The 23,184-nt window shown below is 55.3% G+C and overlaps 4 protein-coding genes across 4 annotated transcripts; 3 read left to right on the top strand and 1 right to left on the bottom strand.

Annotated features, from left to right (window-relative positions):
• Positions 1-4,341: 4,341 nt before the first annotated feature.
• F5144DRAFT_479557 (uncharacterized protein) lies at positions 4,342-6,636 on the top strand (the record flags this gene model as incomplete). Its single annotated transcript, XM_066785173.1, has 3 exons — positions 4,342-5,293; positions 5,380-5,464; positions 5,529-6,636. 3 exons carry the CDS (start codon positions 4,342-4,344, stop codon positions 6,634-6,636), a joined length of 2,145 nt encoding a protein of 714 aa, XP_066648019.1.
• Positions 6,637-8,019: 1,383 nt separating this feature from the next.
• F5144DRAFT_19664 (uncharacterized protein) lies at positions 8,020-8,657 on the top strand. The gene has a single exon (XM_066782866.1). It carries the CDS (start codon positions 8,235-8,237, stop codon positions 8,565-8,567), a length of 333 nt encoding a protein of 110 aa, XP_066648020.1. The 5' UTR covers positions 8,020-8,234; the 3' UTR covers positions 8,568-8,657.
• A 3,906-nt stretch (positions 8,658-12,563) lies between these two features.
• On the top strand, positions 12,564-13,251 carry F5144DRAFT_588384 (uncharacterized protein; the record flags this gene model as incomplete). The annotated part of the gene is made up of 4 exons (XM_066789920.1): positions 12,564-12,675; positions 12,708-12,986; positions 13,043-13,073; positions 13,161-13,251. The coding sequence occupies 4 exons, from the start codon at positions 12,564-12,566 to the stop codon at positions 13,249-13,251; spliced, it is 513 nt and encodes a 170-aa protein (XP_066648021.1).
• A 1,845-nt stretch (positions 13,252-15,096) lies between these two features.
• On the bottom strand, positions 15,097-22,334 carry F5144DRAFT_19680 (polyketide synthase). Its single transcript, XM_066782868.1, has 4 exons — positions 21,713-22,334; positions 21,338-21,629; positions 15,381-21,269; positions 15,097-15,293 (listed from the first exon to the last, which is right to left on the bottom strand). The coding sequence occupies exons 1-4, from the start codon at positions 22,030-22,032 to the stop codon at positions 15,249-15,251; spliced, it is 6,546 nt and encodes a 2,181-aa protein (XP_066648022.1). The 5' UTR covers positions 22,033-22,334; the 3' UTR covers positions 15,097-15,248.
• Positions 22,335-23,184: the final 850 nt, after the last annotated feature.

A 23,184-nucleotide genomic window follows, 5' to 3' on the forward strand; every position in this document is an offset into this window, starting at 1 on the left:
CGCCCGGTGATTCTCGGGTTGCTGATTACTTGCAGCGTCTTCACGGATGGGTCCCACAAGTCCAAAGCGAACAATGCCATTCAGCCTATCGACGCTGCGTCCGAGAACCAACCCGTGCCTCCCGGATACACAGCAGTAGTCAGCACTGAGGAAGCAAACCGCGGGCTTTTTTTAGGTCCTCTGCAATTTGCTCGTTATTGACAGCCCCGGCCGACGACCTCTGGGGTTCCCGTGCCTATGGAGACGAAGACGGAAGCGGGACTGCACGCGGGACGGCATCTTAGGTTTTGGATTGTATGTACCTATGCTAACTCCTATCCAACCACCGGTTGGTGCTGTGCTGTAACTCGCTCTTCAAATCTCGTGAAACTAATAGGAGCGTAAGGCTTGCTTATCATGGAGATTTCGGCTCGGTATTTTGAGCCTTCTTCTGCAGCCTTGTTCACATGTCCAGGAATGCCTTCTTCTCTGCACGTCCTACATCTCCGTCCAATAGTGTGATCCCAGGCGTAGGCGCCCCAATCGTGGGGGTTCAGGTAGCGAACATGCGTGGCCCAGTTGCCTCTTCATCGCACCTTTGGTTTTGGGGGAGTGCCCGTTCGGTACTCCCATTTAACCGTATCGCGCAATCCGAACAACTCCCAGCAGAATGCCCGCCGTAGCAGTGGAAACGATATCAAAAAGGGTGACAATTCATTCCCAGCTTCCCGGAATGAGTTAGCCGCAATAAGCTCCCGCGAACTCGGATGCCAACATTAGCGCATTTTCCCCGCCATGCTTTATGGCTTCAGATTGAATATTGAAGTTCCCGGGAGAGGGGAATTGAGCCCGACAGATAGATTTGATGTGGTCGGGATACCCCCGTCTGGAAAACCTCAGCCCGACGTCAATCCGGGGAAGTTTGTGGCCCAGAGACCGCCGCTCTTTTCCTAACCACAACCGAGGACGCCCGTGCTCTGTTTTTTTCAGATACCTCGGGTACCTAGGGGTTGGCATCATATCACGTTCCATAATGCGCAGTTTTGATGTGCGTCCAACCGAAACGAAGACTAAAACAAACGGAAACCCAAAAGGGAATGCACCCGAAAGAGATAAGAGAAAACAGTTTGAGCGCGTGGCCATGACGGGCCGTCCTTCTGCCCATCCCGTCCTCTCAAGAGCACAGCGTTGCAAAAGACGGGAGTCCCGGCAAAAGGGCTGTCCCGTGTCTAACAGTTTGACGGTGGAAGACGGGACCCAAGCAAGCCGCTCGACTTACCTAGCGTTACGGAACAGGAACTGCAAAGGCCCCGGAACGGGAGAGGGGAAGGAGGGGTGGCACTTGCCGGTGGTTGGCCCGTCCGCACTGCAGGCACGGAGCAACGCAGGCAGGCACCACTTTTGGTAGGGAAGGCGTGGCCGTATCAGAAAGCCGATCATTCGGGTTGATCGCCAATCTTCCCAATTTGTTTTGACCTTTTTTTCTGATACAAGATCAAGCCTTGCATAGGCCTGGCCCTACCTCATTCGACTCGGCTTGGTGCCCACCGACCACGACCGCCAACCACCTCGAGTGGTGTCCTACCTATCAAGTGACCATTTTCGCCTGAGGCGGCCGAGAGTGCAGTGCCTGATCTGGCCCGTCTTGACATACCGTGGCTGGCTCGATCCTTCGTACCTGTGCCAAATCAATTCCGCGTGACGACGGCCGCTGCACCCTGACCTGGATTGAGCGATGTAAACATCCACATATGAAGAAGTGAGTGAAGATGTACCCACAGCTTGAATGTTATGGATAGGCGGCGCAGTTGGTGACACACTGCCAGTAACAAGCGTATATCCTCCTCTAACTTTTCATGTTTTCCAGCAAGATAAAATTTGTCGTTATCGGCAGCAGCCGATGGTTCTCTACAGAGGCGTGCAGAACCCGTGGTAGCACCAAGGTACATCCAGGCCCGTATCGTCGTTCCCGGTTCCACGGTGCAGGTTTTGCTGCACCCCCGCCCCTGCGCCCCGCTACTCTGATGATGTTACAGTCATTGCAGCTTCTTCTCATGGAGCTGAACGCCCGCAGTTTCCAAGCAGTTCATCAAGGTACCGTGCCTGCCGTCTCGCGCCTGGGAACCATGACTGGGAAGGGGCTGCTTCCATACGATCCCCGTTTCCTACCCGGCCATTGGTGCTTGTCTCTGAGCCACTTACCTGGAAGAGAAATCCCATGCTTATGCGGCCGTGAATCGGCTTGCCGTTCCGTTCGGATCTTGAGGGCGCTCTTGCATGCGCCCACATGGGATCGCCAGCGCGTGCTATGCTGCCATGCTGGTAGGTCTCAGTTGCTTGAGGAGTTGGTTGCTCTTTACGGGTTGCACATACCCGCCCCTCGAGATCAATTTCGTGTCTTGGGCTTCCTTGTTCACATCACCAGACATTGAAGGTGCCTTGCTACCCCTACCCCTGCCTAGGGTTGCTCTACAGTAGACTCAGGCTGCTATACAATCCAGCTAGAGCTTAAGACGGCTCCTTCTCAAGAGGCCGGCTCCAGCCACTTATCACGTCGCCCCGCCAGTACGTCAAAAGGCGCACATCCTGGTTTCCTCAAGCGCCGCCTTCTGGGCTCGGCGTTTCTTGTTTCCCTTTTCCCCGTTTGGCCCTTTATTTCGTTGAAGCTCGTGGCCGCCGGTTTACAGAACTCGACCTCCCGGCCCTGGACTCCGCACCAACCGTCCTTGCACCCACTCCCGTCCGGCATCGCTGACCCGAGAGGACCGTTCGGAGCTAAGGCAGGTATGTAGCAACGTACCCCGACCGTGGCGCTTCTTTTAGACGGCGGCTGAACACTGTTGACAACTTGGTTGGCCAGACTTTGCTTTCTTCGTTGTCTTACACTGCGGGTACGTACCACAACAATAACCACCACTACACCCAGCGTCTTCACACAGACCATGCCCACCTCCTTCTGCAGATACGCATGCCAGATCCTGGTCCCCTGCTCCACCCAGAGCCCATGCTACCCCCTTGTCGATTGGACCGCCTCCTATGAGCTCAGCTTGCCGCAGCTCCGCCTCTGTCTGAACACTTGGGGACACTCACAGGCGAGAGATGTCTTGTCACCATTTCCGATATTGAGAAGGAAACCCCATCCGGTAGCTCTCATTCTAACCCCCCGTCTCAGGTGAAATCTTTGTTCTGCGCCCCCCCTCGGCTTTGCGACTTCTTCCACTATTGAACTTCTCCATTCCCTGATCGACCTTGTCCTCCTCATCGCTATCTTAAACACCCCCCTACGTCCTACCTTTCTATTTCCCGGCATAGCCTTACTTATCTCCTGCCACAGCCGCCGTCGAAAGCCATTCACAAACCCAGCCAGCACTGGCCCGACTACGGCGCGCCACTAGGTTGGTTCCGTCCTGGCCCACGGCCTCTACATACAGTCAACAGCATCCTATTCGGGTCATCTACTCGGGCTCGTCCGAGATGCCAGCCCCCAAAACGCCAGATCTCGAACCAAGCAAGCAGAAGGCGGCCGAAAGAGTCTACTGTACCTACTGCGGGAAGGGCTTCTCCCGCAAAGAGCATCTAGAACGACATCTACCGACTCGTGAGAAACCAACTACCCGTGAAACTTTATATTTGTACTAACACCTTGCGCCAACCTAGATACCAACGTCAAGCCACACTGCTGTAGCGTGTGTCGGCTGGGCTTTTCCCGACGGCAAGTACAACCAACCCTCTCGACTCGTAAAAAGGGGTAGGGCCGTGAGTCTAATTTGCTTCTTCAACAGAGACTTGCTCCAGAGACACTTTTCCACATACCACGAACACAAGGACCCCATGGGAACCTTGCCGGGAGGACTGCCGCCGGCCGCTGGGCGGACACCCATTGCGTGTCAAAATTGCGCAAGCGCAAAGACAGGCTGCGACAAGAAAGTTCCTTGTACGAGATGTAGCGAAAAGAACCTAGTATGCGAGGCCCGGTTTGCGAGGCGATCATCCAAAGCCGCTCTGCGCGCAGCGCAGGCGACCGCGCAAGCAAGCGGCACATTTCAGAACCCGCTCACCGAGTCGGACCAGCGAACACACGCGTCAGGGGCCACCAACCTTGCGCTTAGGGATGCCGGCCAAGCTGGAGTAAAGGCAGAGGGTAATGGATCCCCTTCTGTCATTGTCGCTATTCTAGGCGCTAGTGATGAGGGATCTCCCTCGGAGGCCTCGCCTTTGCACCATTCTCAACTTCACCTTGGGGGGTTTCCGTCACCTCATACGAGAATGGACAGTGGCCTGGACGACTTCATGCCGATGAGCAACGACTTCGCAATCCCAGAGGCTGCATATCAGGACTTTATATCGTGGCCCGAAATACACATGGATCTTGACGGCTACCAGTGTACCCCTTCACTTGGTAGGCCACGGGATATGTCCATGGCTGGTGTTTCCGCCTTTAGCGGTATCCCGTCCCCCCCCGAGGTGATCCTGTCATCGTCCAGGACTTCCAACACCCCAGGGACTGACATGATGTCCGTTGATTATGAGTTAGGCTTGAAGGCCTCAGAATTTACTATGGCGGCCCCGGCCGGCAATTCCATTCCCGAGTTCGAGGTGGTGCTCGTTGCTGAAGGGGCGTGGAACTTCGCGCGGTGCAACCCCCCCACCTTTACCGGAAGCTGTCCGCGTACGGCAATCGTGCATTTAGAGTGCCTAGAGCAAAAGTCAAAGCAGGAAGGGACGTGGAGCGCGTTGGAAAAGCACATGGAACAGTTTGACTGGGATGTGCCTGACTTGGCGTCGGTCGTGCCTCTGACTTCTCGAACACGAGACAAGATGCTCGCCATCACGCAGAGCTTTCTCCACAAGGCTTTGGACATCCATCGTGGAGGCCATGCTGGCTACTCAAAACATGGATATTCCCGCGCTGGAGATTGCAACTTTATCGTCCTACCGCCCTCCAAGATCTTGGAGTGCTTCTTGCGCAGCTACGTCCGCAGCTTATCGGTTTACTACCCGCTGGTGGCTGCCGGCTGCGTGGATCCGAACGAGATGCTGCAGAACAATCAGGCATCGACGCTACTTGTGCTCCTCATGATCGCCCAGGGTGCAGCAACTATGCCGATTCCAGAGGCCCGCCATCTCTCCGCAGGCCTGACTGAGACTTGCCGCATTTCTCTCTTTGACATTGTTGAGAAAGACGTCGAACTCTCGGCCGACCCTACCGCTCTTCGTTGTGCGCTTTTGTTTATTGTTCTCGGCGCCTGGAGCGGGGACAAGTGGCTCATGGACATTGCTATGGGGCAACGGGGCATGTACATGTCGGTGAGTAGTGGACGGCGGAACGCGCTCTGGCACTCATTGACGCTGATTGCTTGTTTCTTCAGATGCTCAAGCACGCTGGTATGTTGGAACCAGAGACCTTGGCCATACCGGAGTTTGGAGATGCCGTAAACATCGAGCTCCAATGGCGAGCCTGGGTTCAACGCGAGACCCGGAATAGGTACGCCGCTGCCATACCCCCGCCGACTCCTAGCACTAGGTCGCGGGCTAACATGTTGCTTTAGATTGGTCTACAATTACGTTATGCTTGACCAAGAGCTTAGTCTATTTCACGATACGGCCCCTTTGTTTGCCATCACGGAACTCCAGTGCCCACTGCCCGCACCCGAGGTGCTTTGGATGTCGACCAGCTCGGAGCGATGGTTTACGGCAATGCAATCGCTACATGACTGCACAGCCAACGTCAACCCACAACTTCTTAGCGCCACCTCTGCTGCTTCATCACTCTACGAGCTCTTTCAGGATTTCCTCCAAGACAATCTCATGGGGCGGCAACCCAATGTCTCTCCACAGCAACTGAGGTTAATCTTACACCCTCTCCAGTCTATGATCTATCATTTCCGCCAGACGGTTTCGTGCTTTTCCACTACATTTGGTACGCCACACACCAGTGGATGTTCGGTGAATAGGAACTCGATGCTTCACCGGTTGGATGAGATGCAGGTCTTACTGCAACGGTGGTACGACATTACCATGAGCCACAGCAAGGAGAACCCGGGTTGTCCCATCACCCGATGCAACTCAATCCTTTACCATCTCGTTTATCTCAACGCTATAACCGACTTCTCGGAAATTGAGCGTTTGGCGCGGCGCGAAGGGTTCGGTGGCCTGCATTGGGAGTTATCGATGCGGCACTCGAAGTGCATTTCTCAGCGCCAAAAGGCCATAATCCATTGCGGCCAAGTCATCCGGTTGTTACGGACCATGCCCAAGGATCGTCGGCCCGTATGGTGGTCAGCCGCCATGTACCGAGCCATGCTGATCCTATGGGCGGACAGCATTTCAAGGGTTGATCCCGATATCCATGCCGACAAGCATGGCAATATTGGGGGGCAAGACACCAGTCCGGTCATGATTGATCAACTGACTCTCGAGGATCCCGCCATCATCAATTACATGTGGAGCGGGGAGGGAATGCCCGTGTTGGTACGTCCGGGAGGTTCTCCTGTTGCCGCTACGGACCCGGCTGGCATTTTGGGGTGTGCTGTGAGGAACATCGAGACCTGCTACGGTTCGCGTATCGGGGACGGGATCAAGCGGAAGCTGATCACTTTGGGGAATAACTGGAATCTGAATGTCTTGGGAGGATCACCGCCCGGCGCTGGGTGCTAGCGCCGAGACATCCGGCGGTCATTGTTTTTCTCGGTTTTCGTTTTCTGTTCACATGCCCAGCTCTCACGCGACGGCTTACTTCTAAGAGCGGGTTTTGGCGTTTAGGGTTGGCAGAATTGAGTGGTGTGGACCACAACACTACCCGTCGGGGTGGGCGAGGTATGATTTGCTTGAAGATAGTGGGGTTTGTCTTAATACCATAGTGGATTTAGGTCCGAAACTACGACAGCCATTTGACACTTACCGTTACTCACCGTCTCGCATTCTGGGCTGATGTTCTGGGGTCTACTAATGGCATGCAGCAAGAACCGGATTTGGAACAGATTGAAACATACCTTCTTCCTACTCGACGGGTCTCACATCATAAACTTCGATCCAGCACACGCGGTTCACCTTCCGTCTATGTCTTGGAGTTCGGCAAGTGGCTATGCACACACAATGGCGCCATATGAGAGGCCGTGTGGGTGAGCCGGCAGTTCGAGCCCAAGACGATCAGTCAAACCGACACATCAGAATCAGTCAGACACGCAGAGAGACAGTTAGTCACGCCGCCAGCACCAGCGAGTCCCATGATGACGGGCATGAGACATGCCGGGTGGTGAGCGAGCGAGCAATGAGAGATGATCCTCCCCCCCGGAGCTCCGCCCCCGTTTCATCCCCTGGACCCCTATTGAGAAGGCTCCCCCCCCCCCCCCTCTGCCCATCCTTAGTGTCACGGTCGTTGAAAAAGGACCTCTTGGCCGCCGGAACAGGGAAAGTGTGTGGGGCGGGGCGGATGGGTCGGAGAGTTTCTCTCAATCATGTCTCGCCCGCATCGTCACCCAGTAGCATGTGGGAATCAGGGATCTTTGAGACGGGCTGAGGTGCAATGCAAGGTTTTTACCCAGAGAGCGTGTGCCGTTGACCCGGGAACTTTCAAGTCATGGCAAGTCATGACATCGCATGGCATGGGATGAATGGCCGTTGTCTTGATGGACGGAGAATGCCGCGGAGGGGTGCTTGGAATAAGCTCATCCAAGGCTCCATCGACGCCGGCTTGGCATCATACCATCTTGTCGGTCCACACGGGGGGTTGCTGGAGATGTGGGTGTGGGTGTGGGGTGACGGCCCGCAGCGCCAAGCCTCCTTCGCCGTGACACGATGCGCGCCCAATCAGGACAATGAGTGAGATGTTGAGGGGAGTTCCCAATGGCTCAGGACCGAGCGGGGCAACGCTCTTCGGAAGATTTCCAACGCTACAGCAGCAGTCTGGTATGCCGCCACTTTGTGCCTGACCTGAGGGGTGTGGAGCGGAGGGAAGCGGGATGATACGCTCTGCGGTGCTATTTCAGCCCCCAAAACCCGGTCGGGACGCTCCTCATGCAGATGGGCGAGCAAGGGTTGGTTATCAATATCAGGGCCGCCATCGCCATATTAGCCAGAGATATTGCAACGGGGGATGCCTGTTTGTAGCATCCAAACCAGTTCCCTAGCGTCCCCGCTGCTCATGGTGACCCGTTGTAGCCCGTTTTCGAAACTAAGACACGGGTCGGTTTTGGTTTTTTTTTAGCGTTGCGAACCGCCGCGGGTTCGATAGTTGTCCCTCCGAAACCCTAAGCATGGTGAATGTAGCGACCCCACGACTGTATGGAGCACTCGGGGCAGATGACAGTCCGAAACCGAGATCCATTAAGGAGGACCTCGATTGGGATATCCGCTTAGGTTGCGGCCTGCATCGGGTGAGCGCCAAACACCCGGCAGCCGTGCATAACAGCGCAGAGTTGATTCAGAATGCTGCGGTAGCATGCCTAGGGCACGATGATATTGCGGTTGACATCCGATCGGTTTGGCTCGGACGGCATTCGCCCTTCGCTTGGCTCATTGATGCGACTCGGGGACCACCTTGGTGGTGTGGCTTAACCGTCCATCAGTGGTTCGTCTGTAACCTCTAGATGCCCGAGCAAATCTTCCGGATTTTAAGCCACGGCATGCTAAGCAGGACCGCAGCAGCAGCTCTTTCGTGTTTTTCTTATCTGGCGAATTAGATTCTCCAACATGAGCTTCAAATCGTCCAAAAGAGCGATTTTGTAGCTGAAGAGACGCGTGACGCCATGGCATCCATGACTCAGAGATGGCCTCAAATGTCAATGTCCAAGGAAACCAAATCAGCGCCTCCGCTCGCAACACACGAAACACCTTAGTCGGTCACACAGGGGCAACTGGTTGGGTGGGAAGCGTGTTCATTCAGGACGGCGAAACCGCATCAGTTTCTTGGCTCCTCGTATCGAGGCGTGATGGCGGGCTTGGTCATGCCGCCGCCGCCCGCTCAAACCCCGATGGTAGGACAGGGTCCCGCGTCGACTGGGGTTTCCCAGATCCGTGCCCAGACCGGGGCCTCGGGAGAGCAAGCAGAAGGCGACACTGCTGCATGACGAGATCTAGGCAATTTCGTAGGTATGGGGGTACGGCACGACGGGGGCACGACAGAGACGAGTCGACCGACTGCCCGGGAATTGCTTGCTGTGCTGCAGACGTCGCGATGGGCCCATGTCCGAAGTGCAGAACAGGCTAAAATCAACCCTCGTGCGCCGAACCGAGCTGTGGGCTGCTATTGTTGATGACTTGGGCAATATCGGCGAAACCGAGAGGTCGGTTGCAGCGTTCTATGTTGTTCGCTACGTACACAGTAGACGGGCGGGCAGCTGAAGCGAGGTCCCCTGGACAGCAACGCGAACTGGTTGCCCGTAGACAGGGAAGGAGGCGAGGAGGGATCGGCGAACAGGCGGAACCGCGCACCTGGTTAGGAGCCCCCATGCCCCTTGTTGCATATTGCTTGGCTGGCTTCGTTGCAATGCCTCTGCCGGGCAACTGGGGGCGGAAACACCAGATCAAGACGTGACGAGGTTTCGGTGCCGTGATAGGTGTGGCAGGCCCAGTCGCGACTTCCGGCCCTGCAGATTGCGGGAGCACCGCTTGAACGAGCTCAGTAATCGAGTTTCCTTTGTTCGCGAGTCGGGTCAAATATCCGAGATAGGTAACCTCGTAGCCAGAGGTATTATCAAGTACCAATCAAGCGGGCCGTCTTCACGACAGGTTCCCAAAATTCCCGGGCGAGTTACATGATGCATCAGCAATGTTGTTGTGATGATGTTGGATGGTGTGGGGCGATGGAGGTCGTTGAATTCTTGCTGGGGTCAGCCCTAAACCCCGCCAACGCTAGCCCAATTTCTGGCTTACCTAGGTAGCTCAGGAAAAAACAGGGGGCCTCCAGGGCAAACACTCAGGTTCGTGCACAGACAGTCATGGCAAGGGCACCTGCCCGAGGATATCCGGGCCATCTTGAATCAAGAAATTCACAGTACCTGGTACCTCCCTAGACAACACTCTCGCAAAGCTTGGTTTTGCAGTCAAGCCCTGAATTCGCCTTCATCTGATGTGATTTTGAAGTTCTTTTCTTGGGGTATATCACGACTCGTTAAACAATAACAAACACTATCGCTTGGCACCCGAGGTTCCATTCACTCTTTCGGCAGCTGTTCAACTACCTATTTCGACAAGCCATCCACTTGGTGGTGTCTATCGTCAGGACCGGTTTTCGTCCTGCAAAACAACAAATTTCAATCGTTTTGGTGTGTACGTTATTGTGTCGGCCGTCTTTGTCATGTCTTCTTCAGCAATGAATGGCCCCTGTCTTGACCCCAAGATCTGGCTGCTCCTCTAATCCAACGGCACGGGACACGGCAATGGTCCCCTTCAATTTTTTATCGGACGTCCGTGGGGATGCTATGACTTCTTAACCGAGTCATTTACTACCAATTTCTCCATGTTCGGTGCGCCCGCTAGGTCCATAGCTCTCCAAGCGAGATGTTGGATGCCGACAATCATCGCAAGTCACCTTGCCCAGGCACCATGTTAAGCTTTGCCCAACCAAGACCGTTGCTGGCGACATTCTACCTTGCGGCTCCAAGATCGCACGTGGCAATAACCCCCACTCTCGTGGTATCCCAGTTAGGTGGTTTGCGATATTGAAGATATGGCGACATCAGACCCTCACTTCACTAAGGTAGGGGGTAGGAATTGCGCACCAGGTCCTCTCTCGGCAACCGATGAAGATGTGAGTTGCAAGAGAATGATAGCTTCATTCACGATTGAAACTAGCAATAGACTAATTCTTCTACTTTCGAACACAACTCGACACATACCTAGGGAGGTAAAGCCAGGATCGTGCCGTCAGGGGTGGGCCTCAAAGCCGGTTTCATCGGGGTCGTATCGAGCATATGTCCTGCATCGCCAAGCTGTTCCGACATCCAATATTGAAACATCGCTAGTCGAGGCAAAATTCAAGGCCGTTTGTCGCCGGCATTGCAATACCGATGCATTCTTGGTTTTGATATACTCTCGCAATATCAAAGTCCCGTGCATGGGGACTAACGGGCGGTAGAAGTGAACTTGCTCAGTTACGATACATGTGAAGCCGCCCGCTTTTGCGGTTCTGGTCTCGAATGCAGAACCATCCAGCGTCTTGCATGACTGGAAGCGGCATCGCCGGGCCGACAGATGTCGGACGTCAAAGAACCGTATCTTTTCGCCCTATGTGGTAGGTTGATACAGCCTCATTGATTGTGCTTGGTGGCATGACTAGCGGAGTACCCGCGTTTGGCAGCTCCAGGCCACTCGAACCCACCAAGCATGTAAAGTACGTCGTCTGCGGCATGGGAGTTGGTGTCCAAAATGTAACGGTGTGGCTCTATTTCACGCGTGGCTCTCCGAGGTTGTCATGCCAGCACGTTGCAGCGTAAAGAACAATCACTCTCATGGTGACTGATATTGGATGCCGCGCTGCCAACATTTTCCCACCCTATCATACGGCGAAAGCCGGAGCACAAGCATCTCCTAAGAATAGCAACTGCCGGGGAATGGTAGTACTCCAAAACCCTGTTTTTCAAGGGTTTACCGCCGTGACTTCGACTTGACTCTCCTCAGGTAAGTTACGTCAAGGCCCATCAGCCAGCGCAGCCAGGGACGCCCCTGTGCCACCGTCTTAGGGCTATTTACCCCCCGATGCACGTCATGAACTCCCCATGCACGCTGTTGCCCGTAAGACGGATGGCGGCATATCATACCGTATAATGGCAAGAACAACGCAAGCCAAAACGCAAAAGGTTAGATGTTCTCAGAGGCCACCGGGAGTTGAAATGGGTTGGGTTGTACTTGGTTTCTGCCCGTATAATCCCCCCGAAGCGCGACCGAGGCATTCCCTGTTGGCTATTATAGAAGCTGAATGGCGCTCAGAACGCTGTCGATAGGCCACATCGTAGGATGCACCGCATCGACCCTAGATCCATGTCGAGGTCATTGCAAGGAACGGTTCGCGGGCCCGGTCGGACGAACTTTAGATCGCCAATGTAGACCAGGGGCACTGCACGCAGCGAGCCAAACAATCCTCTCAGTAGGCGAGGTCCATCATCACGAGTTAGACGCGCGCCGTCGAGGTGCAGGCTTCAGCACGGCCCACGGAGGAAAGAGCTGGAAGCTGAACTCGACCAGCGGCTAGTTCAGAAAGAGTCTTACATTCTCAACAGCCCTGTATGAACACACATACAAGTTGTGAGACCACCTACTTTGGAAAGGATCGCAACCCTTATATTAGTCGCCGACCTGGGTTTCCGAGGGTAATACCGGTGGTTCCCGGCGACGGGAATATGGAGTTTTGTAGTGTCCGAGGTGACAGTGACACATTCTGTGCTCCCAAATGGCACGTACAACACCAGTATGTCTGCATTACCAATCAACCCAAGCCGAACCGGAGTTGCCCGCCCCGGAAGGCCCATGGCATGGGGTCGGAGCCAGCCGGGCCGGCCCGAAAACGGCCCCACAAAGACCCGGTGCTTCGGCATGGAGTGGGGCCGGGGCTGAAGCCGGATCCAAACATGTAGATTGCATACCGCATGTCGGATTCTCGCGGGAGCACACCCCGGGTATCTACCTCCTCCCAACGGCCAATGGCCAGATCATGGCCCCTACCCGCACCGCCAAGCGGAAGATCGCCGGGATCCTGCGGTACACAGCTAGATTGGCAACCCGTAGCGCAGCAGTTCATGCTATTCCGAACGCGCGTGTTACCCACCACCAACAAAAGCCCCGGCGTCGCTGCCGGATACCCCGCGCCCTGGAAATCTTCGTGCTCCAGAACTTCTGTAGCCCACGGTACCCGCGGCACCCCGACGCCAACAACCAACTGCATCGTTGGTTCAAGGGCGAGAACAAAGGATCGGACCGACAACAGCCAACACGGCGGGCAGACGGAAGGGAAACGGTCGCGCCCCGTCCCGCCAGCACACCTCCCTCGGGGGGGCATATGCCCGACCAGTGTCGGAAGAGACCACGACGACTCAAGCTGCAGAGGCATATGTATGTATTCCATAAGCCCTCTCGCCAACCAGCCCTGTCCTCATGCAGTGTGCTCCCACAACCCGCACCCCCAACCCGCTGAGCCACCCTTCCAACTAGAATCGTCAATCGTCAATGCATTAGACCACCGGGAGTGGTTCGTGGTCCCGATGGGCCGATGTGACGCTGAGGGTGTTCAGCGGGCTCGGCAGGGGTGGCATGGAAGGTGTGGTAAGGCTGTTCTAGGCAATGATCGACAAGCTTCGTTCTTGAGCCTGCCTAATTGGGAGCTGGTGGTTGGGGTTTTCGTTTTGCGAGTTGGCGAGGGCTGGGTTTCAGCACAAGTGTTAGATACGCCCCGGGGATCTGTAATATGGGGTCAGAAAATGACATCTGGGTTGCTCGTTGGGAAAGTGCAGATAGCCATGGGCCTGATTGGTATCGTGGGCAGAAATGTCCCGTTCTAGCCTTGGGCACTGCCTGCGGCCGGCGTGCATGATTGGTGATGGACGACGGAAGTGGTTGGCCGCCGTGAAGGAAGCTATGGCGTTCAAGGCGTGATGTAAAAAAACACCACGCTATCCGTACCTGCCACGGGGATGGCGAATGGTTGTTGATTGGAAGGGCATCTGCTGTTGGCAATCTGCTGCACGAGTCTATCGCTCGGTCCCGAGACATTCCTTTGAGTCACGACACCAACGACCACCATGAAGACAAGGCGGCAAATCAACACGACTTATCTTCCGCTCGAGGTTAAGAGAATATGGCTAAGCGGCGGGTAGTTGTCTCAGCCGGCTTCAGGAAGCGATGCAGGCCGGGGTAGCCGAACTGGATTGGCTGATGGGCGGGGGAATTGTTCTGTGTGGTTCTCGGCCCAATCCGTCCGTCTGCTGACCACAAATATTGTTAACTGGTTGCCTTGGGTATGTAGTTGCCTTTCGTGGCTTGCCGGGCCAAAGATGGTTTGTTGGAGTGGCCCCCACGACGCGGCTCTCCTCTCGCTAGTCTGCCGGTGGACTTACTTCTGATCTAACAGATCTAGTGTTCTCGACGGTAAATAAATGCAGAAGACTTTGGCCCGGCAGGGTATCGGTCGGTGGGTTACAACTGTGTCTTGTAAGAGTTTTGCTGAAAAAAAGTGTTGTGGACAACTCAAATCGCAGCAGCATCACCTGCCATCTTAAATAAAAACTTGCATGGTTTGATGAAGAAAGGAGGTAAACCCTTACACAGTATGAACAGGCAACTCAACCCCCAGCAGGATCCCTGCAAGTCGTTCCTGCCTAATCAGGACGAGGGCAAGGAAGCTAACCAACCACAGCCGGGAAATTTTACTGTGGGGTTAAAACGCCAAGCAGGGCATCTTGGCACAAAATAACGCGAGACTCCAAGAAAAAAGAGCCAGCCAGTCAAAAAAAAAAAAGATGGAGCAAAGGAGTTTATTTGATTAAATGTCGTTTCTTATTTTGTTACAGTTGAGATATGGCTTACATCAAACTCATTTTTACCTTCTAATTAGAGGGTTGGTTGAGACTAATAGGAGATAATCAGAGAAGAGAGGGTCGGATGACCTCCAAAAAAAGACCTTACACTGAGCCCAACTCATCTAAAATCTATCGACACCGATAGCCGTCAACGCCAAGGCGGATGCTAGACATGGGGAACACGGGCATACGACGGCTTGATGGTCAAGAGGCAGTGTTGATAAACAGATAAGGTTGTATGATTATGTCTCGAAAACTCCAAGGACTGCTAAAAAGTGGTTTCTCACTTGACAGCAATCTTGTAAAGAGAGACAGACACTTTGCCTTACAACCTTCTTTCCTTCTCTCTGACCTTCATGAGTATGGGTGTATTATTGAGCCTAAGTGAGTCGAAAACATAAGTGTCCAAGGTATGGGTAGACAGAGCAGACAACAACGGCAGGAAGAGCAACTCATAAACACAAGTGAAACGCAAAAGTAAAAAAGCAACGCATCGCTATTTAAACCTCAAAACGAAGTAAGCGAAATCGCTGGCATGGTGAATGCCCCTTGGTCGTCGGCGACTAATTAACCAGAACCCACCACCATGCCTCGCAAAAACCAGCACAAAACCAACTCTAACGATGCCAATGAGCACTATCAAGTATGCACGTACGCCAAATTCAAATACAGTGATAAGACATAAAAAAAAGGCCCTAGCAGTTTTCGGACTGCCCGCTCTGCCTAGGAGGCAAGAAACCAAAACGGCCACCTGCGGCCTCAATCCAGAAGAGCCTCCCGCAAAAAACCTTCAAGTATTTTGGCCTGTGTCGTCCGAGTTAGCATTTTTCTTAGCCTCTCGAAAGGGGGTGTTACGGATAGATGGAGCCCGAGAAAAAAGACACAACATACCTGATCGCCATGAATCATGGAGAAGTGGTTGCCAGGCATGTGCCTGAACTGCATGCGGTCGACGTCCAAACACTCCTCCCATCTGTTTGGCCCAAAGTCGGTGCGGTTTTCCAGCAAAAAGAGGGCGTGGCCCTTTGGATACGGCTCCGGTCTGGGATCGGTGGGCAGGTGGCATACACCATCCTCACACCAGATTGCCATGACCTTGGGGCACTTGTCTTTGGGAATCGGTCTGGCATCGTACTCGCTGAGGGCCGTGATGGAGGCGGCAAAGTGGGGAAGTAGCCACTCTGGAATCTTCTTGTCGTTGCCTTCGCCGAGCAGGCCAATGGACGCGAACCACGCGTGAAGCCCCTGCGGAAGTGGTTCAATTGTGTGGGGACAAGGGGCATCGATGATGATTAGGTTCGCGACCTCTTCCCCGGCCTGGACCAATTGGTAGACTATCTCAAAGGCAATGACGCCGCCGGCACTCCAACCCGCAAGTGAGTACGGGCCATGGGGCTGGCGGTACTTCATCTGGTCGATAAACTTGGTGGCCATGCCATAGACACCACATTGATACTCCTCCGGCGTCCTCATAAAGGGCGAGAAGAGGCCCCAGACACACCATCCGCCGCCAACTTTGGCAATCTCAGTATACGACGTCGCAGACCCGCTGCCATCTGGGATCATGAAGAGTTGTTTGGCTTGGTCGCGGGAAGTCCCAGATAGGAGGACCGAACTGGATGTGCGGTGGGGGTACTTGTCAACAATGTGGGTGGGTCTAGGCGGTTTCAGAGGGGCGGGTTCCTCCAGAGAAATCCGAGGATGCTCCTTAGCAGAGGCTGCGGCGGGGAGTGCTTTGGGCTTTTCCTTGGTGCTTTTCCGTTGGCGGGTGGCAGGCTTTTTGGGGGCGTCGGTGACGCCCAAGACGCGCTCCACATCTTTGAGCGTTGGGTGCTCAAGGAAGAGATCGTTGGGGACCTCTATGCCAGCTAGCTCACGAATTCGGCTACTGATTCCTAAGCCCAAGAGAGAGTCTACCCCGAGGCTCGTCCAGTCGGACGCGCTAATGACTTCCTGCACGTCCACGCCCGCTTCCGTGGCAATGGATTCGCGGATGATGGTTCGAAGTTCCTGGTTCTGGGCAGAGTCGCCTGGCTCGGCGTCGTCCTGCGCATCTCCCTTGACAGAGTTGGTAACACTGGCTTCGGTCGGTGTCGTGACGTCCGAGTCAGATTCAACCTCGCGTGACTCATCGTCTGTCGTCCTTGCAGACCCTGTAGATGGTGCCCTTTCTTTGCGACCTGGCGTCTCAAAGTTTGCCAGGTAGGTTTTGAAAGCGCCGACGGTAGGGTAATCGAGCCAGGCTTGCGCTTCAATGTCGAGCTCTAGCTCTTCGCGTATCTTGGAAGAGACTTGTAGAGCCATTAGGGAATCAGCGCCGAGATTGTCGAACGAAGCGTCATCAACGAGCTCCCCGTGGCTGCAGCCTATTTCTCTGACAAGAATGTCCATGACTGAGGATGTCACGGTCTTGAGCCTCTGGTTCACCCTGTCTATGTTGGAAGGGTTTACAGTCTCGTTCTTCTTCTTCTTCGAAGGGACCGCTTTGATCGCCGAGGGAGCTGGGCCCGAGATTGCCTTGGCCCCCCGCGGAGGAAGCATCATGTTGAGAGTGTGGCGCTTGATGGCTTGGAACTTGATGCGGCCCGTCATGCCAATGATCTTGTCGCCATCGAAGACGTACGCATCGCCAGCCATCATCTCGGTGCCCTTCACCGGCTGCATCCGGATGTAACTGCGGTACTCCTTGTCCGCATCCGGGATCTCGGTAAATCTCATGGAGCCCCAGCCGTGGGAGATGAAGACCCGTTCACGCGAATCCACAGCGTCGGTGCCGTTGATGATGAAGCCAGAGATGTGGCAAGCGCTGTCGATATGGTAGGGGCTGAAGTAAAAGGTTCCATCCTGGGCTGTCGTCTGGAAGCGGATCTTCGCCGTCGCTTCACAAGTAGTGCTATCAAGAATAACCTCCTCCATGCCGCGGTAGCGTGCGCCGTAGTCGACCAAGGCGGAGAAGAGCTTGTACGCCAAGCCGCGGCCAATCTTGGAGGCGGCACCACGTTTTTCTGCCTCCATAAGGAAGTCGACGCGGGACTTGATAAGGTAGGCGGCCCGGTCGAACTCGTCCTGCCACTCGTCGTGGTTGCCGTAGTAGACTTTACAGTGAGCATGCTCGACTTTCTTGCCACCTTGAGCCGTGTGGAAGACCAGGTCGGCTTCGCCAGCCTCGGCATTAGCGGTCACTGTCAACCGAAGGATGTGGCTTTTGGCTTTGTCGTCGAAGATGAGCGGCTTAAAGACCTGCATATCCGCGACGTTACAGCCGATACCCTTTGACTGAGGCCGCAGAAGCTTGTAGGCATAGTCGCACACGGTCATGGCCATGTCGCCGTACAGCGATGACGGGCACAGGGGGGCGCCGTTGACCTGGTGGCCACAGACCACATTTCGAAGTTGCTCTTGGTAAAGCTCGGACTCGGTCTCGACGATCGCCACGCCACCTTCGACAATTTCTCTGTTGAGCTTGTGGACCGTCGTCGTGGGGACCCAGGGCGTTACAGGCTTTTGTTCCGCTGCAGCGACCGAGAGGTTGTGCTTCGCGAGACACCAATCGCCCGTGTACTGGATCCAGTAGTTCTTATCGTTGAAGGCATACGTGGGCAAATTCAGGAGACGCACTGAGTCGGCGAAGTCGCGGTGATATTCGTTGAAGTCGATCTTGAGGTGCGCGTTGTGCAAGGTGGCGAGCGTGCTCGTCAACGTCTTGTAACACGGCTCAGTACGGCGTAGTGTGGGGACCGCTACCGTACTGGCGCCAAATGTAGCCTTGACCATGGCCGAAAGGACCGGGTGAGGGCCCATCTCGAGCCAAACGGTCTTGTCATCGATGGTGCTCGACTTCTGAGCCTCGATAAGCCCGTCGAGGAAGTAGACTGTGTCTCGCGCGTGTTTGCGCAAATACCCAGCATCGATTGCCTTGCCCTGGATGACCTTTCCATGGACTGTGGAGATGATGGGGATCTTGGGGGTTTTGTAGGTAACGCCCTGTGCGAGCTTCTCGAAATCATCCAAAATGACTTCCACCTGGGGGGAGTGGAAAGCGAAGGGCACACGCAGGTGATTGGACTTGTAACCCTGGTCGTTCATATAGGTGGCCATCTCCTTTGATTTTTCAGACTCGCCGCTAATGACGGTCTCGCGGAGGCTGTTGATGCAGGCGATGTTTAGGCCACCAGCTTCGGTGCCCATGAGCTCCAAGACGGTCTCAACCGGGGCTTGGACGGCGACCATGCCGTGGCTGCCAGATTGGCACTTTTCGACGAGCAGCTTGGCACGAGAACCGACTAGGTAGATAACATCGCTAGCCGAGAGCACGCCAGCTACTTCGAGAGCGGCATACTCTCCCAGGCTGTGGCCCACGACGGCAGCGGGCTTGATTCCCCACGAAGCCCATAGGCGGGCGGCGGCCATCTCGAAGCATGCCAGACCAAGTTGCAACACGACGGGTGACATCTCGGACAAGTTTTGGTCGGTGCCATCAATGAGAGGGAGAAAAGACGGAAAGCCTTGCAAGCGGGCCAGGTCGATGAAGCCGTCGATGCTCTCGCGGAACACTGAGTAGTGGTCGTAAAACTCCTTCCCCATTGCGGCGTATTGTGACCCTTGCCCCGTGAACATCATGACCACCTTGGGCTGATGCGGGACCGGGATAGCTTGATTCAGGTCCAGGTCCCTGATGCGTTCTCTGAGGGCCGCCTGTAAATCTCCAATTTCCCTGCCCGTAACGCTCATACGGCAGACGTGGTGCAGCTTTCTTGCTGTTGTGCTGTAAGAAATGTGTGAAAGCGGTGTGTCGCGGTTCCGCTCCGTCCACTCGAGGAGACGTTCGGCATTTCCCTTCACGGACTCCCAGACCCGCCCCGACAAAGTGATAACGTGGTGGGTGCGAGGATCCGGTTTCGCGCGCGGAATTGTCGGGGGGTCCTCGACTAGGAGGCCAGTGTTGCCACCCGCGGCGCTGAAGTTGTTCACGAAGACGCGCCTGGGCCTGCCATCCCTTCTTCTGAAGGGAACTGGTCGGAATGCGATGTTGACATTCCGCGCGACAAAGTCCTTGGGGAACGTCTTGTTGATCTCTCCGCCGTTCTGGATTCCGACATGGGGCGGGATAGTGTTCTTCTCGAGCATCATGAGTACCTTGATGAGGGCGGTGACTCCGGAAGCGGCCTCGCCGTGCCCGACATTTGCTTTGACCGCTCCTAAGAAGAGCGGCCTGTCTTCGGGTCTCGGCCGGTTTGCGGGCGCAAAGATGTCGGTGACCGACTTCATCTCGGTGCCGTCTCCAGCCTGGGTGCCGGTACCGTGCATCTCCACGTAGTCAACATCATGGGGATCAACTCCGGCCTCGTCGAGAATGGCTGTGGACAGGATAGACTGCGTCGGCCCGTGGGGGTGCGTGATGGAGATAGCATCCGCTGAGTGGTTGGTTGCGGTGCCGAGGATGACGGCGAGAACCCTGTCCTGGTCGGCCAGGGCGTCATCCAAACGCTTGACGACGACGGATGCACAGCCGTCACCGCGGCAGTACCCATCGGCACCGTTGTCAAAGGTAGCGCATGGCCCCTTCTTCGACAGGAACTGGCCTTTACTGAGTCCGGCAAAAATGTCCGGGTTGGTCATGCACGAGAGGCCGCCGACGATGGCCGTATCGCAATCGCGGGCCCAGAGCGCCGAGCATGCCACCTGCATGGCGGCCGCGCTAGAGGAACAAGCGGTATCGATGTTGAGGCTCGGCCCGCTGAAGCCAAAGTGATAGTTGATGCGGCCAGGCCCAAAGGCGCGGACGCCTCCCGTGATGAAGTACGTGTCCACGTCCTGGGCAGCATTGATCTCGCGCCAATCGTCCGAGGTCTGGCCATAGAAGGTACCGATCCGATCAAGCCTTGTGGACGGCGTCCTGTTGGGGACGTATCCCGACATCTCTAGAGCCTCGTACGCCGTGGTCAAGGCCAGCCGCTGCATTGGATCTGTGTTGCGCGCCTCGCGCGGCGACATGTTGAAGACGCGGTGGTCAAACAGACCCGGGTCTTTGATCCAGCAGCCGTATGGAGTGTGGCTCATGTTCTTTCCTTTACCGGAGGGATCAACGTGCGTCTTGACGTTGAAACGATCCGGTGGCGCCTCGCGGTGGACAGCAAGACCACTTTCCAGCAGTTTCCAGAGCGCTTCGTGGCTGGCGGCGTCAGGAAATCGCCCTGCCATGCCGACAATGGCAAGCTTGGGCTTCCCGCTTGAGCCGTGGTTCCCTATCTTGGATGCCGTTGCCTCCGCTGAAATAGGAGGCGGCATGCGAAGAGTGACTTCCAATCCAGTCTCCTGCTGGAGGCGTCTCTTAAGCGTAGACGGATTTTGGGTTGGGCCAAGGGGGATTACGAGGCACTTGTCGTCTTTAAATAGGCGAGCAGCCTCGACGCAACCGTTGAGAACCTTTTTGAACATCAACCCTTTGTTCAAAATGGTGGAGGCGACCGATGTCAGGAGCGATTTCGTGTCCATGGGGGGGAACCATGTCCCGGCAGAGCAGTCCATGATGGGCGATCGCGGTGACGTCTTATAGAAGGCTTCCTTCGTTTCTGGGTTGTCAAGCTCTAAAATTCTCTCGATGTCTGCGGTGGAATGCAAATGTGGCGCGTGGTAGGGGCCATGAACGGGAATGGCGATCGGGTCAGGCGGCAAGATCTTGTTGTTGACTATCGCATCTAGTGTGCTAGGTGGACCAGATACAACGATACCATTATCGGATACCGCACTAATATATGCGCGGCTAGCAGGAGGAAGGTTCTATTAAACAGCGTGTTAGTTATGCGGCCCAGCTGGGCACGGCGGGCGGATGTTACGGGGCTACTCACCGAGGCATCGTGAAAAGCGTCCAACTTTTGGGTGACATCTTCAACGCTCGACACCGAGAAGATGTAGCTCCAGCTTTCGGAACGCTCAAACGCCGGGAACAACCGTTCCCCGATGGCGTGAACGTAGGAACCCGTCTTGAAAGCCAAGAGAACGGCTTGGACGCCGATATGAACGAGGTCTGGGAGCGAGGGCGCTACCGAGATAGCGGATGCGGCCCAGAGCCCAGAGCAAAGCCCGACGAGAAAAGTCTTATGAGGCTGTGTGATATCGCCACAGTTCTTTTCAGCGTGACTAAAATGCCGTGGTCAGAGGGGGCGAGCCAAAACAACAGACGAAAAAAAAGCGGTGTGCTCAGCTAGATAGGATAGACTCACTCGAGGTAGTGCGCAATTTGCGATATTGTCAACAGCGCCGCGTCAATTCCGGAGTGCTTCAGCTCCGTATTATGGTATTGTTCGTTGAGCTGCCGCAATGTTCGGAAATTGGGGAGTGTTGCTCGCTCTAAAACAGGCAGTTTCTCGACCACACCCAGCAGAGCGTGGTTTGCCTGCTGCAAGAAGACCCTTGCTAGCTCGCCGTGTTTGGGTTGGCGGTAGAATTGGGCGAAAAAGCCATGACTGTCGAGAGACTGGTCCCCAAAGAGGAGGAATGCCGGCCGCTCAGCCCAGCTTTCGTCGAGCGTGGCCCCCTCCATGTTGGTGTGGGTTGGCAAGGCCGATGACGCCGTGCTGCTTCACGAGAAGAGGGCGGGTTTGTGGCTGTTGAGAGAAAACTACAAACTAAAGAAAGAAACTCGAACAATAACTCGAAGCAAGGCCGGGCGAATAAACTGTCTTATAGCAATGCACCCATGCAATGTAAAGCTCGGACAAGAAGTTGGGGATGGTAGATCGTGGTTCTAAGGCACCACAACAACGGAAGAAGCATGGAAGCACCGCGCGAATTTTACCGACCATGGCATCCCCCGGCTCCTGGAGTGACATTTGATAGCCCTATGGACTTGCCTCTTTGTGCCGGGCTCACGAGAAGGAGGTGGTACTACCCCAGGTAGGTACGTACCTGACTCTAGGTATCGACACCGAAACGGCGGGAAGGAGCAAGGACAGGAGTTCCGGACGAAGTTCCATGTTGTGTAGCAACCGCTGGATAAAGCAGGCACCATGTGATAATCAGAAGAAAGAAGCCTGGGAGTGCTATTGTTGGATACCATGCCTATGCGTTGGAAAGGGCGGTTGGTCAGATTCCGTGGGAAGCGAGAGTGCTGGGGCGTTCCTACAGCGCGTTTGAAATCGTGCGTTTCCGTTTTCGCCCTCAGGTTAGGTAAGGTATCCGTCAGTGCAGCAGACCTGGTCGTTTGCAAACTTACCACGCATTGTCACTGCACTGTCCGATGGAGCAGAGACCGCCTGTCGCAGACCACTTTCCAGCTCCGGCGTATTCCGTCGGCTCGTAGGAAGCATCGGCAGGCGGGACGGACTCCCCCATCCACCACCCCCCAGCACGGACTCCCGCACCACGGCCTAGGCCAACGATTGCACCACAGAAATTCCTGAGGGGGGTGGGCAGCGGATGTTGTAGATGAGGACGTCTGCCATATGTTGGTTTCTTACTTGTTGGTTGTGCTGGGGTCCGGACCAGAGGTTTGATGTTTCGTCCTTGCAGGAACGGTGGCAGGTGGGTTGGATGGAAAGGAGGGATGCCATGTCGTTGCTGCCAGACAAGTGATGGACTTGAAAGTGGGAGAGCCTCATCAACGTGCAAGGTGCTTGGTTGGTTGGTCATGCGCCAAGGTTTCCCTTTTCGGGGGAGGAGCGTCGAAGTTTGGGAGTGGGGAGGAGGGTGTGCT

This window comes from Chaetomium tenue, assembly GCF_020726465.1.
Source record: "Chaetomium tenue strain MPI-SDFR-AT-0079 chromosome Unknown F5144scaffold_1, whole genome shotgun sequence".
Classification (NCBI taxonomy): domain Eukaryota; kingdom Fungi; phylum Ascomycota; class Sordariomycetes; order Sordariales; family Chaetomiaceae; genus Chaetomium; species Chaetomium tenue.

Excerpts from the sequence above, each read along its gene's own strand:
- F5144DRAFT_19664 (XM_066782866.1), top strand. The coding sequence starts at position 8,235 with ATGGTGAATGTAGCGACCCCACGACTGTATGGAGCACTCGGGGCAGAT.
- F5144DRAFT_19680 (XM_066782868.1), bottom strand. The coding sequence starts at position 22,032 with ATGGAGGGGGCCACGCTCGACGAAAGCTGGGCTGAGCGGCCGGCATTC. Across the intron at positions 21,630-21,712 it reads CAAATTGCGCACTACCTCGA|TCACGCTGAAAAGAACTGTG; the intron begins GTGAGTCTATCC and ends ACGGCATTTTAG. Across the intron at positions 21,270-21,337 it reads ACGCTTTTCACGATGCCTCG|AACCTTCCTCCTGCTAGCCG; the intron begins GTGAGTAGCCCC and ends GCTGTTTAATAG.